We start from the raw sequence: 26,364 nt of genomic DNA, 5'->3' as shown, positions 1-26,364 counted from the left end.
GTAATGATTTTTTAAAATGCTAAATAGGTATATCCATCAGATTAAGTAACCAGAAATCAGGGCTAAAGGGGAGTGAAGAGCTAGTAATCTTCTCGGAGATATCGTGGACCTGGCGCCAGTATCTCTGGAGGAACGGGTACGACCACCAGATGTGTAAGGGGGTACCTGGGGATTGATCACATGTCCAGCAGTGATTAGGTAGCGCCGTATTCATTTGGTGTAATATGGAAGGGCATCTGTACCAGCGCGACTCTGGTTCCGTGGGGGGAGAGAAGAAATATAATGTCTGACCTGGAGATAGAACCAAAAGAAATTTGGCGGAAGACCAATGACATCTCGTAGAACCGCGAAGGGAACGCAGGCCCGATCCATCTACCAGTTGACCCAGGTAGGACACATCCATAGAGACAAGGCTAGAGAGATTCCTTAAATTGAATCCCGGAGGGAATTCAGGGTTGTTGATCAATGGTGTGAGGAGTGTGGTGCCTGGGTCAAAATAGGAGAGGTGCCTGAATTTAGCCCAACACTTGAGTATTGGGGACAAGGTGGGATGCCGCACCGAGGGGATCTTCCGGAGCCATGGTATGACCCGGGGAGAAACTCCTACTAAGTGGCCCTCGACAGCGGGCCATAGCTTATGTTGGACTGGCCTGGACATCTCTATTATTCTGGTGACGTGAACAGAATGATATCTGAGAAAGTGGGGAAGTTGAAGGCCACCCCCCTCGCGGCCCTGAATTAGAATTTTTTGGGATAGTCTTGGTCAACGGTTCTCCCAAATAAATTTACCCACTAGGCTTTGCAATTCCTTAAAAACCGAAGGGGGTATCGCAATGGTGAGAGCCTGAAGTATATAGAGCACTCTAGGGAGGACATTCATCTTTATCGTATTAATTCTGTCCAGCCATGAGCGTTTAAGTGAAGACCATTTTGTAAACTCTGCTTTTAATTTAGGCAGCAACGGCGCAAAATTAAGTTGGAAAAGATTTGAGTTGTCTTTTGATAACAGGACCCCTAATTATTTAATGTGCGATGGGTGCCAGTGGAAAGGGAATGCCTTTTTAAGTCCTTCTATTAGGTTATCCGGGGCAGACACATTTAAAGCCACTGATTTTGTAAAATTAATCTTAAAATTAGATAACTGTGCAAACCTCTCAAATTCCAGCATCAAGGATGGCAAAGACGTGGCAGGACTAGAACTGGAGGCCAGGAGATCGTCCGCATACCAAGCCAATTTATGTTCAGATCTACCTATCCTAACACCCTTGATGTTCTCATTCATACGGATCGCACGGGCCAAGGCTTCCATGCATAGTACGAATATTAAGAGTGACAAGGGACAGCCCTGTCTTGTGCCGTTTCGAATGTGGAAAGGATCCGAGAGGGCACCATTAACCCGGACACGAGCTGATGGATTACTATACAAGGTTAGAATACGTTGAAGGCAAGTTGAACCCAGCCCAATGTGTTCGAGAAGGGCCTTCATAAAAGTCCAGTTTATCCTATCAAAGGCCTCTGCATCAGTGGACAGGAGAACCACGTGGGCTCCCTGGAGCTTAGTAAACTGAATTAGATCGATTATTCTAGTGGTGTTATCTTTAGCTTCTCTACCTGAAAAAAGCACACCTGGTCCCCATGAACCAACTCAGGGAGAAGGGGTCCTAGTCTCATGGCCAGCAACTTAGCAAAGAGTTTCAGGTCTACATTTAGGAGTGAAATAGGTCTGTAGTTCGAACACTGGGCCGGGTCCTTACCCTCTTTGGGAATTAAAGAGATATGGGCCTCAAGACTTTGGGGTGAGAATAGCTTCTCTTTAGAGATCGTATTACATGCTTTTAGGAAGAGGGGCATTAACATCGAGCGGAAGGACTTATAGTAACTTGTTGGGAGACCATCCGGACTGGGACTCTTCCCACTGGGGGTACTAGAAAGGGCCTGTTCAAGCTCCTCTATGGAAAAGGGCCTTTCAAGTAAAGATATGTCCATTTCCAACAGACGAGGAAATTTGACCAAGGTCAAGTAATTCTTAATCTCTTGCTTGAAGGAGAGTCTAACTGAAGTGGATGTCCCCCCCTTAAGATTATAGAGTCGAGTGTAATATTCTTGAAAGGTTTTTGCTATCTGGGCAAAAGTATGTACCCTTTTCCCTGAGGCATCAACAACGTTTTGGATATATGTCTGCGTCCTCTGTGCTCTTAAGGCTCTTGCCAACATTGAGCTAGGCTTATTACTCCATAGGTAATATTTGTGTCTACACTTGCGCAGTTCGAGTTTAGTTTTATCTCGCAAGAGCACGTTGAGTGCCGTTCTAGCCTCAGTTCTTTTAAGACATCTGGTGAGAGGGTGGATTTATGAGTTGATTCTAAGGACGCTATCTGTTCTAATAATTTTATCCTCCTAGCCACTTTTTCTTTCTTCATTATCGAACCCAACTGTATACACTTCCCCCTGATAACGCATTTGTGTGCTTCCCAGACTATTATTGGGGAGGATTGCTTATTGTCATTATTGGAGATATAATCTTGAATTGCTGAAGATAAGTCTTTTTTTTAAATCTGGGGTCAGAGAGGAGGAGTTCGTTAAAGCGCCAAGACCATGGGCGCGGATGAGAAGAGGGGGTAGCCACTGTAGCATAGACAGGGGCATTATCGGACCAGGTGACCTGACTGATTTCACTATCTGTTAAATGTTGTAAGAATCGATGGTCTACTAAAAAGTAGTCTAGGCGCGAATAGGTGGAGTGTGGTGTATAGTAAAAGGTATAGTCCTTTACCGAGGGGTGCTGAATTCTCCATAAATCTATCAGCTGGTGTTCATGGAGAAGTTATCTAATTTTGCGGTGGTCTCTTATACATGGGGAATTTGGGACCGGGTTACAGTCAAGGAGAGGGTCCAGCGACCAGTTCAGATCACCTCCCAAAACCACACAGCCCTCTCTAAGTGGCTCAATGAAACTGTCGTTGTTTAGTATTAGGGAAATACACATTAACAAATGTGTATTTTTGTGAAAAGATCGAACATTTAAGGACATGGCAGCGTCCCTCTATCAGGACATGATGTGAGATATTCAAAGGTTTTAGTCTACGGGAAAACAACAGGGTTTTACTTACCGGATTGTCACTTGAGTAAGTTAGGGGATAGTAATAACTACTCAGTCTAGGTGAGGCTGCAAGTTTAAAGTGCGTCTCCTGTAGAAAAGCCACATCTATCCGCTTAGACCTGAGATCTCTGGATAACGTGGATCTTTTCTCGGGTACGTTGAGACCTTTTACGTTCAGGGAGCAAAATTTAAGAGTTGGGATGTTGGCTGAGGCCATGTCTACAATGTTAGGGGGGTAGGGGGTGTGATCTCCTGTTGGGGGGAGGAGGAGTAAGAGGGGAGAAGAGCAAGAAAGGGGGGTATATAGAAAAAAACAGCATATAAAATGAGCAAGGTACAAACATTTAACAAGAAGAATTCTAAGCCACCTTTGGCGATATTACTAGATTTATCCAGCAAGCAAGCAATGATTTGTAGGTCTGTGCAGCACTATTACTATACTCCTACACACTGAGCGATGTAGGGCCATTTTCTATGCAAACTAGTGAGATCGCTTAGAAAATGCATTTGAATACAATAGAGGACCAGTGTAGAGTACATAAATATATCTGCATCAGTAGAGGACACTGAAATCAGAGTGGAAGAATACTGCAGGATTTGGTACCATCAAATATATTTATGTAATAGAAGGACAAGCACATGAATGATGAGGGTCCTGCTCGTCAGAGCTTAAATTCTAAAGCTTAAATTCTAAAGCAGAGGGGAGCAGATAACTGGGTGATACAGCTGGGGGACACAAAAGGTTCTTGATCGGATCCTGGTGAAAAATGGTTCAATCCTGGAAATATTTTGAAGATGAAAACGGCAGGTTTGTGTGGTGATGAATGTGTGGTTTGAAGGAGAGGGAGGAGTCTAGGATTACTCCAAGACATTGCACTTGGCTAGAGGAAGCCATCAACAGAAACAGACTGTGTGGGAGGATGATCAGCTCAATCTAAAGGCCCCCCATGCACTACGATGAATCAGGCTGTAAAATCAGACCAAATTGCACATGTAGACCTCTCCTCCGACCCAATGCATGGTCCCGTGTTTATCGGATCTGAGTCTGTAGGTTGGACACGGGCTGCACATAAGATATGCTAAATCTTATGTACAGCCGGCCGGAGAACGGCACCTTCCCCCCCGCTTCCGTTCCCTCACCAGAGTCTGCAGCTCCCCAGGAGTTGCATGCGATTTATTACATGCAAAACTTGGCACATGAAGTGCCTAATTGCATGTGATCCCTCCCGGGACAATCCGGTCTGACTTGTCAAGTCAAACTAATGTATGGGGGTCTTTAGACGTGTTAAGTTTAAGAAAGTTCTGAAACATCCAAGAAGAGATAAGAGAGAGACAATTGGAGGACACAAGTGAGGAGTGAGGTCACAGTGACATAATCAGCCTAGATATGTTATTGGAAGTCAAAAGAGCTAATGAGTTCACCTACAAAGGACGCACTTGTATGTATGTATGTATGTATGTATATATATATAGAGAGAGAGAGAGAGAGAAAAGAAGAGAACCTAGTTATTAGGTGCAGTCTGACTAATGGTGCCCATACACGCACATACTTTTTGTACTAGCTTTTTATCGCATGCACAAGGCATATGATGCGATGTGTGCTAGTTAAGCACAGAACGCACACCGGGATCGGTGCGTGTATGGGCACCATAAGTCACCTTCAATCTTTGCCTCTGCTAACGATCTAGGAGCCCCACTTCATTTTCATTCATCCTTAAGATTGTGTATTGGAGAACTTATCCTCACCAAATTGGCATCCAGTGAGACCGGCATATGCAGCCTGCTGCAATCATACAGCTCCTGCCATCTTACTAGAGGAACGCCACCTCGCCACTAACTTGAGGAATCCACAAATATGTTGGTACCAACAGACTTTTGCACATCTCCGCTGTGAGACTCCCCATTTACATTGGACAAGTCAGAGGACATTGGGGACTATAAATACTAAATGCACCGCTGCTATTATTGTTTATTATATTCCATATTTTTTATTTCCATTTTCATGTTTATTATGTTTTAACTCATTCCAGCATGCTTGAACATGCAATTTTGCATGAACATTTATTAAAAGTTTATATATTTTAAATCTATCATACACCGTTTTTATTGTATAAGCGCAGCATACCCCCCCCCCCCCCCTTTCTTGTTCAAGTAGGGAGTGAGAGGAAAGAAAGACAGTAAGGTGGTTGTAGACATTATGCTTGAGGAGTTTTAAGGCAGAAGGGAGTAGAAAGATGGGTTGGTAGATGGAGAGGGTGTTTGGATCAAGGGTAGGTGAGGGAGAGATTGAGAAGGATTCTGAAGCAATTCTCAATTTTCTACTAAAAGTTGGGTTATATTCAACATTCCTGTATATTGTTTGAAAGGTCAGGCAGGACTCTTAAAAAGGAACCAGACATTTGTACAATATAAATGAAGTAGACTTTTATTGACATCAAATATAATTTTGTTCACTTATACACAGTTTAAGAAACAATACTTTTACAAAAAATAATCTCGTTGACACATGAGAAAAAAAAATATTCAACAGTAACATTTGTAGAAACCCATTATCTAGATTAGAAAAATATTTTAAATGGTTTGACATGCAATTGATTACCAGTCAAAAAAAATCACTATTTTTTATTTTATTTTTATTTTTTTCAATTTACACTTCACAAATTCAAAACGATTCATCTGTAAATAGCAATGTAACATATTTACTTTTTAAAAATACAACAGCAAAGACAAAAGTGTTAGAAAGAAGACAGGAAGGAGTCTTGTTCAGATCTGTATTGAAAATACTATTGTCAGGCACATCTTGTGATACAGGGGATTTTTAGTATTCTACAATATTCCTATATTAATGTACATGGTTCAAGATCATGTCTGTAAACTATGGTGCGTACTTGTAAGTGTGTCACCAAATTAATATGTACAAAGTTTAGTTCTGTAGCGTTTGGTGGAACTTTGCTTTGACTAATTCCTAAGACTATGGTCCCCTGCAAAATGCGCAGTGGAGATGTCCATTGCATTGCGCAGGGTTACTTATCAAAACAGGCAGATGATGGAATGTAAACTTTTGTATGAGGTGATGTGAGGAGCTCGGCCTGGTCACTCCTTGCCGAGTCTAGGATCTTTTTATGACGATGTACAAAGCCAAAATTTATATTTGCAGTGCAAAATATTTAAATAAGATTAAGGAGGTATTTATCAAAAGCATGGATGCAGGCAAAATTATGAGTCATAAAGTAACAAACAATTGGTTCCTGTCATTTTTTAAACAGCCTATAAAATGTAAGGATTGTCTGGTACTTTGGGGACTTCTTTTGCTGTGCATGCTTCATTGTGGCTGCCACACTTGACGGAAGTGAGGTCTCACACAAAATGGTTCACTCTCCCAGAGTGTAGTGAGCACTTTTGTGCGACTCGGCATTCGGATGGGTGAAGGGTGTGAAAAGGGGTGCTGTTGCTGGTGTTTAAGTACCCTTCACCCTGAATTGAATCCCACCGCCTTTCTTGCAATTTTATGAGCTTTGATAAATACCCCTTGAACCCTTTGCAGTCCAATTGTTTTTTTGCAATAACATTCTGGTTTAAATTAATGTTTTTTTTTTTATTATTATTATTGAAAAATGGTCTGCATTGAATGTTGAACGATGTTAATGTTCTTATTTTAAAGTGGCTCACCATTGGATCTGCTACTAGCGCTAGGGCTGTTGAGCCTGACCTAGACATTGGACCTGAAAGGGTTAATGTTTATAGGGTGTGATATACAAAGAACTTGGATTATACTGCTATCAAGGCATGTTAAAATTGTCAGGGCATGTTGGGATGTGGAGTTCAGCAGAAGGGCTGCTTCTTGTCCACCCCTGAAATTGTTTGTGTTAGAAGACCCATCACCTACTCATAAAGGCGGCCATTTAATCAGCTGACCCAACAATCACCTTGGTAATTCATCAGAAACTAGTGATTGCTGTGGCCTGATTGGATGTCGAGAATGAACAGACTGAATGTGGATTGGTCCAGCCAACAATAGTTGTTTTATCATGCAGATGCTAATGTCAACCAAAGCATTCACTCAATATGTATAATAGATAAAATATAAGATGGAAATAAATAATAAGATTGGTGTATTGTGGTTCCACATTGTATACCTAAATTGTGTGGCCAGGAACCATATCTATCACTAGTTACCTATCTGTAACTGAGCTTTTGCCAAACGATCCATAATTGCGTGTAGTGTTGCTGCAGCTGCATACCTCGGACACATTGCAGAATTACCGCAGAAGCCTTGGAATGTGATGTGACTTTCTGCAGCATGTGTGTGTTCATTACAACTTTAATAATTGTAACAAAGTGCAGAACCACTGTATTTTCCTAGAATTGGCTTCATTTCCCTGACCGCTTAACTAAAAAGCAGGAGGACCAATCACAAGCCACCGTCTTAAAAGTTGCCCCCTCCATGGCTATTGGTTAATAGTTTGGGAATTGCATATAACTGAACCTGCAGATCTCTGGGCTTCAGGCTAGGTTTCTATTGTTGGTCCACATCAGAAGAACAAATGCTCTTATAATATTGATTGATTTATATTTGGAGCATTTTTTTTTAGCAGTGCAATTTTGAGCAATTTCTTTGTTTATTTCATTTTATTTATTTGTTTTTTATTCAGCCAAGAGAGTGTTAACAATAAACCAACAATGACCTAAAACGCTGGTCCTAGTGTAACCCTATCACTCCATACTTGCTGCATTTGGTAAAGTTCACCAAGGGGTGGAGCAAGCCCTCCTGTATCTTACCCACTTCACTGGAGATGATGCGACTCGCTGTGAATAACCCCCACAGCTCCCACTTAGTCCTCCCCCTCCATGTTTATTATATCACCTAAGAATGTTCTATCACTATTTGGTCCTATATAAGTCCCTGAATAAGTTCAAATTCATATTGTTCTATACAAACTGTAGTGTTTTAAGTTTTTTTTTTTTACTGAGCTTACAGTGCTGTAACCTGTTGTGTTACTTTGTTGTAATTGGTCCATGACTAACTGCAACACAAGCCTCTGGTAGTGATAATCAGACACTATGGGGCTTATTTACAAACTTGTGTATGATGGGGGTGATTTGGCCAATCAGCTCCCAAATATAATTTTTCAAGCACATGGCAGTTAAGAGCAGATTGGCTGACGCACCATTTATTATACCCAACAAGTTTTATCATTCGCAACGCGTTTTAGCACTCATGAGTAAATGATTCCCTAAGTGTCCTTTACATCAAACCAGCAAAACAACACAGAATATAACTTTTTTTTATACACCTGGAATGTCATGTCCTGCTTTGCTAGCCCAAGATATTGTGGCTTTTGCAAAGTGCTTCAGATTTGTTCTGGATAATGGGTGGATCTTAGCATTCTATATAAATCATTAACTGATTGTGAAAGTATGGGGACGAGATATAGGGTAAAACATACATTGCACCTGTGAATGGAAGATTTTCCAATGATGGTCTAGTAATCGCTTGAGAACAGTATTTTAAAGGATGTGCACATCCTCACCCCAAAAGCACCAAGATAATGTATGGGGCTAATACGACAATATTTAGGGACAAATTTAACAATAACAATATTCTCTGTCCCAATCTTAAATGGTCTGGTCCAATCTCAAATCAGCTCATTTTTCAAATTTATAATCAGAGCTGACTGACTGATTCATTCTCACCATTTAGAATTAGTAAAGAGTGATACCATAAATACACCTTATTGTTAAATCTGCCCCGTAATATTAAAAACTTTTTAAGACACTTGGAATAAAGCCTTAATACTTTCTCAAGATAATACCATACTGAATTATAGCGCAGGGTCCTGTAAGAAATTAGCTCCCAAATTCCTAGGAATCGGCTCTTTGTATCTTTGTACTATGATGTATCACAGAACATTATACAAAGTGCAGGAAGTGTGCAGAGGGCTAGTTCATGCTTATTTGTGCATGGTGGCTTCATCAGTGGCTGACAGATGCCCAACTTTACAGTTTACCCCCTTACTTGCCAGTCAAATGGAATTGTCATAAAAAAACTTAATGCGTGAAGAGATGAGCTCATCCCTGACACGCGAGTGTCATGCTGACAGTATGTCCTGAAACATGACCGATTCCATCCAGATCACAGCTAAGACTTTTCACACTAGATCTGTCACAGTTCCTACTCAAGACTTGGTCACTTGGTAATCTGATGGGATTATGGAGGGCCCTGATTGACCGTCTAGGAACTGATAGACATTCTGACCGGCCATTGGCTGACCTCATTTTCGTATAAATAGATTACTGCAGCTCTGGATTTGGCAGGTTAAGCAAACTGTATATACTGTACCATTTTTGTTACCTTCCAAATTAGGTTACTGATGAATTTCAATGTAACAACCGAATACTGAGATGATTCCACAAGTGATAGACGTAGCAATAGTAACACTACCATTAATTATTGCCACAATATGCGGCCACATCCTTGTACTTCACAGACAGTAGCAGTGGCTGGTAAATGTATACAGTATGGCAATGTAATACACAGGACAAAAGTCAGTATTAACAGAGTCAATACTGGGAGTAAAACACAGATACACTCGTCAGACAACAGATACACATCTAAACAGTTACATGGTGTAAAGTGCTTTGATCTCTGGCGTTTTAAAACCGCATCTTCTTGCATGCATGTTTAACACATCTGTGATCATTTACACCCAATATTGACAAACAGTGCACATTAGGGAAACCCAATACCGGTATTACGAACACAGGAGCAGTACGTAATGTTGAATGTGAAATACGTGACAGTGACACATTGCCTACAAGAAGGAGCCAGGCCATGACGCGATTGTTAGAACCACTCTTCCTTTCAATTCTTTCAGCATCCTTACTAGGAGGGAATACGGTATCCCAGATGTACACCTCCCATTCACAGCCAGGAGTATGTCTCCACACCTGGAGAAAAGACAGATCGTTAGAGGTCACCTTTCATAATCAAATACTAGGAGTGATGGGATTTTCAAATTTATGACCCAATCAAATTTTTCAATGTTTTGTCAATACAATAAAACTGTAAATGACTTGCCCATTTTTTTATTTACCAATATCAAATTATTTTACTTGTACCTGGTATGTTAATAAAGGACAGTAAAGGGCACAGCAAGGTCACATAGCACGAACTGTGTAGGGTACCTTAATCTACTCAAAGATAAAAAAAAATTGCTGGTCAAACTAGTGGTGTCCTCAGGCTGGGGTAGGAAGCAGAACCTCGCATTGCCTGGCTCGCTCACTTCCAGGCCACAAAGCGCCACTGATGTAATGTGCTAATATGCAGCAGACGACAATCACTCATTACATAGAGTCATTGCGTTATGTTCCTGATGCTTTTCCCAACTTTACATAAGCAATTGAGAAATACATCTGTTGCCTTTTTCTAGGCGTAAAAGCACATAACATAAGGATTGAAAAATATATATCATTTTACCTTATTATTTTGTGTATTATGAAGAACATAAAAGGTAATAAAACTAGAATTTTAATGAAAATGAAAGTGATACTTGGCTGGAAGTCTGACTGCGGCATTAGCACATTTTGCTGCAAAAAAATAATTGTCCATTTGAGTTGTCCTGTAAAATCATATGTAGGGTACACACCAGAACAATTCGGCCTCAATTCCCCCAATTTCAATCCAATTCCGACTGATTGTATGTTGATTGTTGGTAAATTAGGCAGGTTTTGTACGTTTAGATCCGAAGCGCGTCCCCGCTGGTCGTTTTACAGATCCTATCTGCTGCAGGTAAGATCTGTAAAAGATCCATTCAACAGGATACAGATCCAGGTCAGATTGGGATTGGATCGTATGCAGATCGTGTGACCATCACACTATCTGCTCATGATCTGCTAATGATCAGGATCGTTCTGGTGTGCATTACAAATACCGTTGTGCTCATAAGTTTACATACCCTAGCAGAATTTGTGATTTTCTGGCCATTTTTCAGAGAATGTGAATGATAACTCACAAACGTTTCTTTCACTCATGGTTAGTGGTCGGGTGAAGCCATTTATTGTCAAACAATTGTGTTTACTCTTTTTAAATCAGAATGACAACAGAAACTACCCAAATGACCCTGATCAAAAGTTTACATACCCTGGAGATCTTGGCCTGATCACATGCACACAAGTTGACACAAACGGTTTTGAATGGCTACTAACGGTAACCATCCTCACCTGTTATCTGTTTGCTTGTAATCAGTGTGTGTGTGTGTGTGTGTGTGTGTGTGTGTGTGTGTGTGTGTGTAATAGGTCAGTGAGTTTTTAGTCTTGCATCTTTCATTCAGTGTTGCACTGACGTGTCTGGAGTCATGGGGAAAACAAAAGAATTGTCAAAGTATCTGCGGGAAAAGGTAATTGAACTGTATAAAACAAGAAAGGGATATAAAAAGATATCCAAGTGTTTGAGAATGCCAATCAGCAGTGTTTAAACTCTAATTAAGAAGTGGAAAATGAGGGATTCTGTGGAAACCAAATCACGGTCAGGTAGACCAGTGGTTCCCAATCCTGGTCCTGAATTACCCCCAACAGTGCACATTTTCCAGTTCACCTGGCAGGTGCACTCATTAATCAAACACATTTTAAAAGATGTGTTTCTTGAGGACCAGGGTTGGGAACCACTGAGGTAGACCAACAAAATTTTCAGCCACAACTATCAGGAAAATTGTTCGGGATGCAAAGAAAAATCCACAAATGACTTCAGCTGAAATACAGGACTCTCTGAAAAAAGTGGTGTGGTTGTTTCAAGATGCACAATAAGGAGGCATTTAAAGAAAAATGGGCTGCATGGTCGAGTCGCCAGAAGAAAGCAATTACTACGCAAATGCCACAAAGCATCCCACTTACAATACTCTAAACAGCACAGAGACCAGCCTCAAAACTTCTGTAACCAACTATTTGGAGTGATTAGACCAAAATTGAACTTTTTGGCCGCAACCATAAATGTTACATTTGGAGAGGAGTCAACAAGGCCTATGCTGAAAGGTACACCATTCCTACTGTGAAACATAGAGGTGGATCGCTGATGTTTTGGGTATGTGTGAGCTACAAAGGCACTGGAAACTTGGTCAAAATGCATGGCAAGATGAATGCAGCATATTATCAGAAAATACTGGAGGAAAATTCGCACTCAGCCAGGAAGCTGCGCATGGGATGTACTTGGACGTTCCAACATGACAATGATTCAAAACACAAGGCCAAGTCTTCCTGTCATTGGCTACAGCAGAATAAAGTGAAAGTTCTGGAGTGGCCATCTAAGTCTCCTGACCTCAATATCATTGAGCCACTCTGGAGAGATATAAATTGTGCGGATCATGCAAGACAGCCAAAGAATTTACAGGAACTGGAGGCTTTTTGCCAAAAAGAATGGGCAGCTTTGCCATCTGAGAAAATAAAGAGCCTCATCCACAACTACCACAAAAGACTTCAAGATGTCATGGATGTTAAAGGGGGCAATACACAGTATTAAGAACTGGGGTATGTACACTTTTGATCAGGGTCATTTGGGTAGTTTCTTTTGTCATTGAGATTTAAATAGAGTAAACACAGTTGTTTGACAATAAATGGCTTCACCCAACCATGAGTGAAAGAAAAGTTTGTGAGTTATCATTCACATTCTCTCTGACAAATGGCCAGAAAATCACAAATTCTGCTAGGGTATGTAAACTTATGAGCACAACTGTATGTGCCCTGTGATAGAGTTCTGAGAATACATTGCACAATAAAGAGGGCAGTGACAGTATACTAGTGATCATGGGTCGCTGAGAGCACTTGGGAGGCCCAGTAAACCATTCTCAGCTACTGTACCTAATATCACACATGGCGTCACTCACACAGGTAGTAAAAGCAATTACCTGATTCTTCCATCATTGTATGCGGGGGTGCCCTCTAGTATGGATTTAATAAAGAATGGTTTGTTCCGGTTGCAGTCCTCAGAACCTCCTACAATGCTGAAACCCAGGCTCCCCGCTGTATTCCTCCTCAGCACAATCTCTCTGCAGCTGTATAAATACCTAAACACAGAGACATGGAAGTGTTTATTCATCGCTTAATCACTCTGAAGCCTTCCTCAATTATGTTGCTGTTTGGTTTGGCCCATATCACACTTTTTTATTTGACTGTCATTTCAGATATGGACATACCAAGTATTTGTATCAAACACACACAAGAATTTACAAGGAATCCTGGAAGGACACTTGGTATGAAGATACAGTTACACAGAAAACCTCTCAAATCTCTATTTGAGCAGAATAGTCTCATTTGCTGCTGCAACAGGGTAGTAGTGGTGAACAGGCGCTCTGTGCATCTACTGCTGATACTACTGGCGTGCCTGGCAGGGAGTGAGGGGGAGATCTTAAGGTGCTCACACACGCACCGATCCCGGCGTGCGTTGTGGGCTTAACTAGCACACACAGCATCGCATCGTATGCCTTGTGCATACGATGTGCATGCGATGCGATGCTATGTGATAAAAAAGCTAGTACAAAAAGTATGTGCAGCACATACTTTTTGTACTGTGCGATGAGGTGCTGCGGGAGCGCGCACCCCATCGTATAGCATCGCACCGCCAGGATCGGTGCGTGTGTGGGCACCTTTAGGCCACCATTACTGATGTGACCATGTCCCCTGTCCCAGTTCTCAGACATACACTTCACTTGGTGGTTCTTACACCTCACTTGGTGGTACCTCTCTGCACATCAAGGCCTCTTTTACATAGCTTTCATACAGTATATTCTATATTGTTTGCTGGATTAATATTGTAATTCTGTAGTTGTAGCTCAGTAAGCTACAAATCCATCTTAAAGACGTTCCATTATCAGAAACAAAAATTGCTATTAGATTGAGGACTGCAGGCCTGACCCTTTGAGCAGGGGCGTAACTACTTCCTTCTGGGCCCCATAGCAAAATTTTGAAAGGGCCCCCCCCCCTCGCCACAGGAGAAGAGGGTGACAGGTGTGTGGGGGGGGAGGGAGAGAGAGAGATTATATGGAAGGGGTGGGGGTGTAAAGGGGAGGTTGTAGCAGAAGAGAGGGAGAAAAAAAGGAGAGACATGGTGGGGAGGGATTAATGAGAGGAGGTGGAGAGAGACAGAGCGAGAGACATACAGAGAGAGAGAGAGACATACAGAGAGAGAGAGAGAGACATACAGAGAGAGAAAGAGACATACAGAGAGAGAAAGAGACATACAGAGAGAGAAAGAAACATACAGAGAGAGAGACAGAGAGAGAGAGAGGGTCATACAGAGAAAGAGAGAGACAGAGAGAGAGACACAGAGAGAGAGAGAGAGAGACACAGAGAGACATACAGAGAGAGAGAGAGACATACACAGAGAGAGAGAGACATACAGAGAGACAGACATACAGAGAGAGAGACAGACAGAGAGAGACAGACAGAGAGACATACAGAGAGACATACAGACAGACATACAGACAGAGAGACAGACAGAGAGAGAGAGAGAGAGAGAGGACATACAGAGAGAGACACAGACAGACAGACAGAGAGAGAGAGAAAGAGAGAGAGAGAGCAGGGAAGAAAATGAGAAGGGGGTACCTGCATCACTTTTTTCTTCTTCTATTCACATCCTCTCCCCTCCGACCCACAGTTCAGGCTGCCCTGTTCCTCCCTCCCTCCCCCTCCCCTCCCCCTCTTACCAGTACAATTGATGCTGTCAGTGCCGAGTTTTCCTGCACTGACAGCTCCGTGTCTCCTGTTTCCCAGGGCCTGGGTCTCCCACACAGAGCAGGCAAGCAGCACAGCGTGTTTCACGCCGGGGCTGGTCACTAGATAGTGACGTCAGTCCCCGGCAGCATCAAAGCAGGGAGAGGGGGGAAGGCTGATACAGCCGGACCACCACCTTCCCTTCATTATGTAGCAGCGCATCGTCGCTAGCGGGGGGAGGGGGCAGAGACGGCACCACCGACACTGCCATTCAGCCAAGCGAGCATAAGGAAAAAGGGTGCAGGGGATGCCTGCTGTGCTATGGGGCCCCCCAAGGGCCCGGGCCCCATAGCAGCTGCATCCCCTGCACCCTCCATAGTTACGCCACTGCCTTTGAGTGCCAACGTTGCTCATCAAAATATCCGCTGAAAATGCCAGTGCCGCTCACAGCGACTGTTCTATTATTATAAGTAAATACAAATACAGCCAAGCCAAATTAATTGAAGCTTAGTTAAATATTACACCCAATGTGAGCGGCGCTGGTATTTTTAGTGGATATTTTGCACATCTCTCACAGCAATGTTGGCGCTGAAAGGGTTAAAGATGCACTCGCGCACCTCCAGCTCTGTATATAGCCCACAGTTCCATCCACATGACCACACTGACCTAAGCCTAAGTGAGAATGTCCCATTACAGCCCAGTGATGTTAGTGCATAACTACTAACCGGAAATGTGACTGCTATACGTAAGACGCTACATCTCCTGTGCTTGCGTGCACACAGAAGCGGAACACGCACAGAGCTAGGACACGCAAGCTACGCTCCACAGACAGACTTACGTTCAACTCAGTATCAGCTCCTGTAATGTTCAATACAATCAATGTGCTACAATAGCATCACATTGTGCCTATGTGACGTCACTGAAAACAAAAGTTATTCTTCTATCCATTCAGGAAACAGCCGAGAACACAGCACTGCTGGCCTCCGTGCTGGCACATGTCTCTCATACTACTACAGGCATTCCCAACCACGGTCCTCAAGGCACACCAACAGTGCAGGTTTTAGTGATATCCAGGCTTCAGCACAGATGGTTTAATCAGAATCCCTGAGATACTAATTAAGTCACCTGTGCTCAAGCCTGGATATCTACAAAACCTGCACTGTTGGTGTGCCTTGAGGACCGTGGTTGGGAATGCCTGTACTACTAGGTGGCAGACTTGAGTTGTCAGGATAGCACAGTATACTCTGGATCTGAGCAAGTGAGCTGAGTGTACGAAGGACTCATCCACTGAGTGCTCATCTCATCCTGCTGCAGCAGGATCTTCACCAGATGACAACAGAAATAGAACCAGCAAATGTAAAACCATGAGTTTTACATGTGACAATGCTGAAAGCCATCTGACATTGTATGATTTATGTTACAATACACATTTACTGTAAAACATGTGAAGCATGGGGGGGAATGTCCGCTGCTTTTTTATGGCTTCAGAAAGCAGCAAAGCATTTTACTGTCTATATAATGTGTATTTTACATATGCAACCTGTTAGGATTTTACTGCGTAACTAGGAGCCTGACCTCTGGCCTCTTACCTCCTGTGGCCTTAATCAGCAAGTGTTACTAAAACAACACACACATCACGCTCCTCCTCAGATTCCTAGCACTTCCCAGAATCATCTACACTGTGTCTATTACAGATAGGAAGGACCAAGAGAAAAATATGGCACATGTGTGAAACTCATTATTTGTTTCAAGCTACTTTGTTTACATCTTTTTCTGATCAGTTTCAGGCACAGGTTGAGCGCTGAATCCTAATAAAATATAACTAGGTGATTCATCGCGCCCTACGGGCGCTCTTCACACCGTCGTAAGGGGCTGCGCCCCCTTAATTGGTGAACGTTTGTATATGAGAAATATGGTTAGAATTGTATGAAAGATGCCCTGTATTGCAACTTAGGTGTCCGCGAATTGCAGGAGGGGGGGTCGCGGGGGGTGCCGCGAATTGCAGGAGGGGGGGTTGTGGGGGGGTGGATGCTGCGAATCGCGGGAGGGGAGGGATTGCAGAGAATCGCGGGAGGGGGGTCGCGGGGTGGGTTCCCGCAAATCGCGGGAGGGGGGTTACGGGGGCGGGGGTTGCGGCGAATCATGGTAGGGGGGGTCGCGGGGGATGTGCAGTGAATCACGGGAGGGGGGGTCACGGGGTGGGGTGCCGAGAATCGCGGGGGTGTGTGTGTGTGCCGTGAATCGCGGGAGTGGGGGTTGCGGGGGGTGGGGGGGGTGACGCGAATCGCCACAAGAAAAAATCAACACAGAAAGGTCAACACATGTAAATGTTGACATAAGTGTGGCACTTCATTGGTGTCCATGTCGACACATGAGAATGAATATGAAAACATTCAAAAAAATGAAAAAAAAAACCTTCAAAAACTCATGTCAACCTTTTTCATTGTCGACCATAGCCATGTCAGTGTTTTCCATGTGCAATTTAATTCTGGAGCTGCCGCGAATCACGGGGGGTGCCGCGAATTGCGGGAGGGGGGGGTCGCGGGGTTGGGTGCCGCGAATCGCGGGAGGGCGGGGTTCACAGGGGTTCCGGTGGGGAGTTTCCGCGAATTGCGGGAGGTGGGGGGTCACGGGGGTACCGCGAATCGCGGGAGGGGGGTTTGCGGGGGGTGTGACGCGAATCGCCACAAGAAAAACTCAACACAGAAAGGTCAACACATGTAAATGTTGACATAACTGTGCCACTTCATTGGTGTCCATGTTGACACATGACAATGAATATGAAAAACATTCAAAAAATGAAATAAATCTTCAAAAACTCATGTCAACCTTTTTCATTGTCGACCATAGCCGTGCCAGTGTTTTGCATGTGCCATTTAATCCTGGGGCTGCCGCGAATCGCGGGGGGTGCCGCGATTTGCGGGGGTGGGTGCTGCGAATCGCGGGAGAGCGGGGTTCATGGGGATTCCGGTGGGGGGTTGCCGCGAATTGCGGGAGGGGGGGGGGGTCGCGGGGGTGCCGCGAATCGCCACAAGAAAAAAATCAACACAGAAAGGTCAACACATGTAAATGTTGACATAAGTGTGGCACTTCATTGGTGTCCATGTCGACACATGAGAATGAATATGAAAATATTCAAAAAATGACAAAAAAACTTCAAAAACTCATGTCACCTTTTTCATTGTCGACCATAGCCATGTCAGTGTTTTCCATGTGCAATTTAATTCTGGAGCTGCCGCGAATCACAGGGGGTGCCGCGAATTGCGGGGAGGGGGGTCACGGGGGTGGATGCCGCGAATCGCGGGAGGGCGGGGTTCACAGGGGTTCCGGTGGGGGGTTGACGCGAATTGCGGGAGGTGGGGGGTCACGGGGGGTGCCGCGAATCGCGGGAGGGGGGGTTGCGGGTGGTGTGACGTGAATCGCCACAAGAAAAAATCAACACAGAAAGGTCAACACATGTAAATGTTGACATAAGTGTGCCACTTCATTGGTGTCCATGTCGACACATGACAATGAATATGAAAAAATTAAAAAATGTAAAAATAAATCCTCAAAAACTCATGTCAACCTTTTTCATTGTCGACCCTAGCCAATGTCAGTGTTTTGCATGTGCCATTTAATCCTGGGGGCTGCTGCGAATTGCGGGGGGGGGGTTATGGGGGGGGGGGGGTGCCGCGAATCGCGGGAGGGGGGTCGCAGGGGGGGTGCCGCCAATCGTGCAAGGGGGGGTCGCGGGGGGGTCCTTTTTGCCGCGAATCGCGGGAGGGAGGTCGCGGGGGGGGGGTGTTTTTTCCGCGAATCGGGGGGGGGGGGGGGGTGTCACGGGGGAGGGTTTGCCGCGATTCGCGGGACGGGGGGTCGCGGGGTGGTGGTTATGCCGCGAATTGCGGGAGGGGTCGTGGGGGGGTTCTTTTTGCAGCGAATCGCGGGAGGGGGGGTCGCGGGGGTGTTTTTGCTGCGAATCGCGGTAGGGGGGTTGCGGGGGAGCGAGTATTTTTGCCGCAAATCGCGGGAGGGGGGGCGCGCGGGGGGGGAGGTTTTGCCGCAAATCGCGGGAAGGGGGCGCTCACCTGGTGGCTGTGGAGTAGCAGTGCTGGGCAACATGGGAAGGCAGTGGGTGTCTGGCACTGTCTGTGGGCTCACTGGGCTGGTTCTCTGTCACATACCTCCCAACATGACCCTCTCCAGGAGGGACACAATGCTCTGTTTCTAGACTTCCCCTTAATGTATGATTGCCATCACCTGTTTTTAAACAGGTTAATTTCTCAGAAAGGTGTTCAGCACAGATGAAGGCAATCACACATTAAGAGGAAAGTCCAGGAACAGAGCGTTATAGACACAGACACCCACTTTGAGTGACAGATGTAGCCAAATATATAGGAGATATATACACAACATGTTTTGGTGTGGCAGAGTTTGAGTGGCCTACACAAAGCGCTGACCGCAACCTTAGCAAACACCTTTGGGACGAACTGGAACCACAAACTGCGAGCCAGCTGTTACAGACCAACAATGGCTGACCCCACTGACGCTATTGTGTCTGAATGGATGGCACTCTGAGACCAGTTTATTAGGTATACACGTGCCCATGCACAAATATCTAATGTGCCAATTATGTGGCAGCAACTCAATACATCAAAGTATACAGCCAAGATTAAGAGGATCAGTTATTGGTCTGAGAAATTCCATTGACTGAGAAATGATTGTTTGTGCCAGGTGGGATGGTTTGAAAATCTCAAAAACTGGTAACCTCCTAGGATTCTGACATACAACAGTCTCTAGAATTACCATTTACCAGGGAACGGTGCACAAATGATAAAAGCAAACATGCAGTGAGCTGCAGTTCTGTGGACTAAAAGCCGTGTAAATCAAAGAGGTCAGAGGAGAATGACCAGACTGCTTCAAGCAAGTGATTCAAGTAAATTGATATGGTAGCTGGTATTGTACTGACAGTGCCATAGCTGTGACGCAGACCAAGTCACAACATTTGTCATGAAGGACAGAACAGAAGATGTCATGGTTAGCACTGAGTTTATGGGTTCGATTACCACCACGGTCATAACTGTGTGGAGTTTGTATATTCTCCCTGTACTTGCGTGGGTCCTCCAGGCACTCAATTTCCTCCCACATTCCAAAAATATACTGGTAGGTTAATTAGCTCCCAACAAGGATTCAGTATTGAATCCCGGCGGTCGGGATCCCGGCGTTCAGAATCCCGACGCCGGAATCCCGACAGCCGAAATGCCGACAAGGGGGGGACGTGGATCGCCCCCCCCCCCCTTGCGGGCTCGCTGCGCTCGCCACGCGCGCCACGCGGGCCCGGTGCCTCGCTACGCTCGGCACACTAATTTATTCTCCCTCCAGGGGTGTCGTGGACACCCACGGAGGGAGAAAGTGTCGGCATTTCGGCGGTCGGGATTCCGGCGTCGGGATTCTGAGCGCCGGGATCCCGACCACCGGGATGGTAACTGCATCCCCCAACAAAATTAACCCAGAATAAATGTGTATGTGGTAGGGAATATCGATTGTAAGCTCCACTGGGGCAGGGACTGATGTGAATGTTCAAATATTCTCTGTAAAGCACTGCAGAATATGTGTGCGCTATATAAGGAACTGTTAATAAATACGTAATAAATAAATGGGCTGTGTGCGACACAACGCCATGCCGAGCTTGCCAACACACACACATGCCACTTCCAATGGACAATTAATATAGCTCAATCAGCAATTTATCCATATAGGTAAAAAGATTGGGCCGCCATATACATTGCCCTCTGTGACCAATCCAAGCTAACATTGCGGTGTTTAATATGGCTGAAGTGGCTGGGTTCAGTATCTTGCAGTAAATCATATTTTAAAGTCTCATTCTGTATATTTTTACATATATCTTGTGAATAGGTGATGGTAAATGATTTTTGTTAACTTCGGATTTTAAGATAAGAAAAACTAGATAAGTTACGGTACTTCTGTAGTTTCACGGCGCCACCGCGCGCACAGTCTGTAACAGAAACTTGGCAGCCTGCCAGAGGCTCTGTTTCACTGTGCGCGTGCCGCTCTAGCTCTGTCTGACTGAGCTTGTGCCGCTCTAGCTGTACGTAAACAGCGTAGCGGCCGGCCAGCAGCAGCAGCAGCGCTGCCCAGGCGCTGACAGGTCAATGTCACTGTGGCACTTGTAGTTCCACAGTGAAATAGGCAGCGCCTGGGCACCGCTGACAACGGGGGTATGTTAAAGTGGACACCCCGGCACAGCGATGCCGGGGCTTCTAAACTGTACGCGAGATTCAGACGCAACTGCGTCTGAATCTCGAGTCACATAGATAGCCGCTAAGAAGCCGGAAAGCCTGGATTCAGACGTGGCCCTAGGGGAACACTATTGAAACCCACCCTCAGTGCCACTAGTGGAAGCCACAGCTGTGGACCGTGTAAATCCCACTATCCACGCCCACTGTACAGATCACACATATCCACTCTCTTTCTTTGTCACATTTTCCATCCTCCTGACCAATGGCCAAACTCTTGGGTCACCGTATCTTACAGCACACCCGGAACCTTTGCATTCTGGTGGCATCTATACAGTATCTATTCTTATGTATCAATGCCTATTTCCCTATAGCTTGTCAGCTTGCGAGCAGGGCCCTCCTACCTTTGACTGTCTGTAAATACCCTGTTTGTTGTATCACTGTCTCCTTTTGTAAAGCGCAACGGAATATGCTGCGCTATATAAGAAACTGTTCATAAATAAATAAATAAATAATGCAGCACAAGATCCTGGCTTGCGCAGCACTAGGCCCTGGCTAATGCAGCACAAAATCCTGGACGGCACAGCACTAGAAACACCATACATAAGCACTAAGGGGGATATTAAGACCTGATCCTGTTGTACAAACTCACAAGCTGATCAATATCACACTGCACATGTGTATGGATCGTAGTGAGCATGCAATACGCCAAACAGCAACAAAAATCATTACTTTGGGGGTGGTAACGGCTGTTTTCTGGTATTGTCAAGGAAAACACAGCTGTGCGGAGCTGTTTTCAGGGAGGGTGTGTGACACCAGCACCGTCCTCGATCAAACTGTATCTGTCGCAGAGTTATGGAAGGGTCACATTTGATGGTGAGTGAGTTGTAAATGGATTTGCACATCAGGGACCCAGGCTCGCAGGGGTGGAATTTCACTCTTTATGGGCGGTGGCTAACTGATCCCAGGGCTCTTGAAATTCGCACAGCAGCAATCTGGTCCGGATCAGGCCCTAAAGGGGCAAACACACACACACAGTGCGATTTTGTCTTAACTTTCGTTATGATTTTGACTATATAGTCAAATTCCTAAGGAAAGTTAGCCAAAATTGCACAGTGTTAAGGGGCTTGTGGTACCGATGCAGAACCCCGCAAGGGCAGTGCAGGCACAGTCTATTTTTGCTATGGAGCAGATCTTATAGGTGGGCCATGCTGCAGAATGGAGAATGCAGCATGGCCCCCATTCCCCCCAACACCCAGCCGCCATCGGCAAATGTAAATGCATTTGCCGATACCAGCACCCCACATCCCCCAATATCAACAGCTGTGGGGATATTGCTCCGTGTGCTATAGTTGCAGAACCCCTCTATAGTAAAAGAGCTCTTTGTCTCATGTTCTAGCACACAAAGGGGCTAAGCTGTTGTTTATCCAAGAATCACGGCTAGAAATGCACAGATAATAAATGTATCATGTGTATTAACATCATTCCAAGAAAAACAATAATTAACTTTCCCCTCTTATACATTTAGGACACTGTGTTTACAGCCTGGAGATTTTGAGAAGTAGCCCCACAAGGATGCGCGTTAAATAAGGGGGCAGGGGGGTGATGAGTTAGGATTGTGGAGAAATGAATCTCTTATACTCAGTAATGTGCATCTTGGCAGGAAAACTGAAAGGGATTCCAGATGTGGAATCTGAGGCCTGCAAGGTCACATAAGTTAACACTCAAGGTCACCAGGCACCAGAGTGAGTCAATTACTTTTGGTGATGATAAAATTAAAATATGACAACTGTCCAAGTGTTGTAAAGGAACAGTTTCCATGAAATGAGTCTAATTATTTGGGCAGAAATACTGCAGCTTAATATTAAATTACATTCTGTGGCCTTAGTGAAACTAAATTAGTGTAAGGATAATTATACAGAAACTCTTATACTTCCAACCCTCCAAGTGCTCCTTGTGGACTCCGTCCTATTCACGTTTTCCTACACTGCGTGTTCCTGGTAATAGTACAATCTTTCCACGCCTTGTTCTGGGTGCCATTATAGCAGGGTTACCCCATGTTTTAGTTGAATCTGCTTATCTGGGATTTGGGCGAGGGATAGTTTTTGTGGTTTATTTTCATTTCCTTCTGTACCCAAGTTTATCCCACAAATTTCAATGGGCTTTCTGAATCTAGCACGCACATTGTAAAGTCCATTGAAATACATGGACCATTGAAACACATAGGGGGGGGGGGGGGGCAATGTAATAGGGTGTGAGAATCAGAAAGTGAGAGATTTGGTGAAAATTATCCAGTTTTTTAAAAGCGGCAATCATTTACACTGCCAAACCAGGTTGATTTTGCCATGTAAATGATTGGCGCTTAAAAAAAACCTAAATAATAATAATAAAGAATTCTCACCAAGGGGGGTATTCAATCCCAGTCAAATTTTTTGTCAGGTGAAAAAATCTGCAATTTTTAACTGTTTTTTTTTTGGGCAAATTCGACTCGCCCTAGTCAATCCCAGTGCATCGATGAAAACCTGTGAAATTGCCGCAAATTCCGGTATTTTGACAAACCCGTCACCGTTTTCACCGATCTTTGCAGCCTTTTTTGCCCATCCAGATTCTCCCCCCCCCCCCCAAAATAAAAGTGAAACGGCAGCGAAAATGGACTAAAAAACTGACGAAAACGCCCATGATTGAATAAAAATCTCAGCATTATTGCCGATTTTCCGCCTGGCCAGGAATTCGGCTGGGATTGAATGCACCCCCCCCCCCCCCAAATATCTCACTTTCTGATTCTCACATGCTATTACCCCCATGTGGCCTGAATATGATTGATTATAGATAAAATTGCTGTTACTAGATTACAGTATTTGGCCAATGAATTCTCAATTTTCTTAAGGTGAAGTAGAGAAATTTGAAATTCCTGAACAGAATGGCCCCTTAGTAGATTCCCCATAATGCCCCTGTGAAATGGAGACCTCCTTGTTCCTGTACATACACAAATGGAGTAAAAAAAATTCAGTCTCGGAACACTTTGTTCAATATCAAGAACAGGTTGGACTCATTTACATTCTTTCCACTGAAATGGGTAATAAATCCTGTCCAGGGGAGCGATCATTTTCAATTGTTAAAAGAAAAAAAAAATGGGTTATTAAAGTAAACCAAGATTTATCTTTAATCTTTATCTTGCGTAGTATTAGGAAACCTTAAACGACATCTGCTGATGATTAAAACTCCCAACATCTTGTACCAAAAAACAAGTAGACAAACAAATGGGAGTGGTAATTCAACAACATACAGGTACTGAGCAAGCAATTTCTCAGTAACACAAAAGATACCTCCATAACAGTCCTGTTTTGTACAAGACTTTTGAGAGAACTTTGGCCACTAGGGGACACTCAACCACTGAATTCTATTCTATTTATTTATTTATTTTCAAATGTTATAGCACCTCCTCCCTGAACTACATTATGGACTTGATGCAATTAGCTGGGAAGGGGAGAGTTGTCCTTGCAATGGTACCTCACGCTGCCCCATCTGGCTTTGCGCATTTTTGTATTGGGTTTGCAATCAGCAAATCAGGAGCTACAGTAGGTTTGCTGCAAACCAAGTGACTAGGATTACTGCTTAAACATATTAAACATCAGTCAGCAGACAATAAAGTGAAAATTCAATATGAAAAACCATATTGCAATGAAAATATAAATATTATCAATTATATTATTACATTATAAAACGTTAAAGTTACATTTTTTTAATTCTTAATTACGGTAATTAAAATGACATTTTCAATACATATTTTTCCTCTTTGTAATTTTTTTTATGTTTTAAAATTTTTTCCTAGTAATTAATTTGCTGTTACCTTTCATACATTACGCTTGTATGGCGTCATAGTTTTCCCTACCGGCAGATTACACAACTTGTATAGTACACTTACTAAAATTAGTGGCATTCCACCTATTAGAGTTGCAGACATCTCTGAACAGGGAAACTCTAATACCCCTTTCACACCGCACATGTTAAACGGTATATTGCCGTTTTTTTCCCCATTTCAAAACGCTTAAGGCTGCCGTGGGAAAGTGCCAGAGTTGATTTACCGGTTAAAGATAACAGGTATTTCATAACGTTTAAAAAGGGTTTAAAAAGAGTCCTACACGTTGCAAAACAGTTTTTTATGCAGTGAGAATGGCTCTGAAACGGTATTTAGTAAATACAACAGACTACATACCTGTGATAGGCTCTCCCCTGCATTCTGCCTTGAAACATGTTCAGGGGATTAAACGGGTTGACTGATGTGAATGGTACTTAAACGGTATTTAAAACGGTAATCTACTGCAATGTGAAGGCTCAGACCCGTTTTAAATACAGTTTCAAAATACCGGTTTTTGAAACGTTTTGGCAGTGTGAAAGCGGTATAATTGTGGCCATGTTGGATGTGTATGTTTATGTAGCAGTTACGCTGATATATACATTGTATATCCAGCAGCAGTACAAGTCCTGATGTTTGATACGGTTGCACTGCAGAATCCATGACACTATATGATACACTGAATCTGTAAGTAGGACTTTGGCATCTTTTCTAGAACTCAGCCACTCAAATCTGAGGTGGGGTAATTCTAACCTGATCACACTGGTGTGAATTCGCTGCAGCCAGCCTTAAGTTAAGCCACCGCCCTGCTCGAGACAAATGTCTCTTGCGAATTAATGCTCTCACTGTTGCGAATGGATGTTTATGGATGCACATCCATTCACAGCTGAGCAAATATGTCAAAAATTCATCAGAACAGACTCACCATCGAATGATTTTTTACAGTGGGTACAAGTCATCGCATGCTCAGATAAGCCAGAGGTTTACAGTACTTGGTGGTGCAATGAAAAACAGGCGCATCTGGGCTGGAGCTGATGTCACAAACACTCCCCTAACTGCCATTGGCACACCCACATTCTCCCTGTCCCTTCCTGCATTTTTTTTGCTTGCCTATCATTTTACTAAGCACTCCTATAAAACGTCTGGTTTCACCCCCACACATCCACTGCAATCATCTTGCGAATGGCCAGCGATCAAAAAAAGTTGCAGGAATTCATCACCACCTGGGCATCAGACACAAGCAATGCAGCCCAAACACATGCGCAGTTCATCAATAATTGGCAGTTTTACAAATTCGCAGCCATGCAATCAGGGCTGAATTGGGCCCTGAATCGATGATTTCCTTGTTAATATTGTGTGCGCTGATTCTATACTATATATTCAGTGTTTGGGATGTAAATTAGGTAGCAGTAAATGGCAGTATTTATTTATTATTTATTTATTTACAGTTTCTTATATAGTGCAGCATT

At 43.9% G+C, this 26,364-nt stretch overlaps 1 protein-coding gene across 2 annotated transcripts in view; it reads right to left on the bottom strand.

Annotated features, from left to right (window-relative positions):
* Window positions 1-5,576: 5,576 nt before the first annotated feature.
* Window positions 5,577-26,364, bottom strand: part of LNX1 (ligand of numb-protein X 1) — a 157,059-nt gene continuing 136,271 nt past the window's right edge. For both annotated transcript variants that reach the window (XM_083168393.1, XM_083168392.1), the window contains 2 exons: window positions 12,997-13,155; window positions 5,577-10,048 (listed from right to left, as the gene is read on the bottom strand). In XM_083168393.1, the coding sequence (XP_083024519.1) occupies window positions 9,913-10,048; window positions 12,997-13,155 (295 nt within the window). In that variant the 3' untranslated portion in view covers window positions 5,577-9,912. The remainder of the gene's footprint in view (window positions 10,049-12,996; window positions 13,156-26,364) is intronic.

Source organism: Crinia signifera, chromosome 1 (assembly GCF_055691185.1).
Source record: "Crinia signifera chromosome 1, ASM5569118v1, whole genome shotgun sequence".
In the NCBI taxonomy this organism is placed as follows: Eukaryota; Metazoa; Chordata; class Amphibia; order Anura; family Myobatrachidae; genus Crinia; species Crinia signifera.
This window is presented reverse-complemented; position numbering and strand designations above follow the sequence as displayed.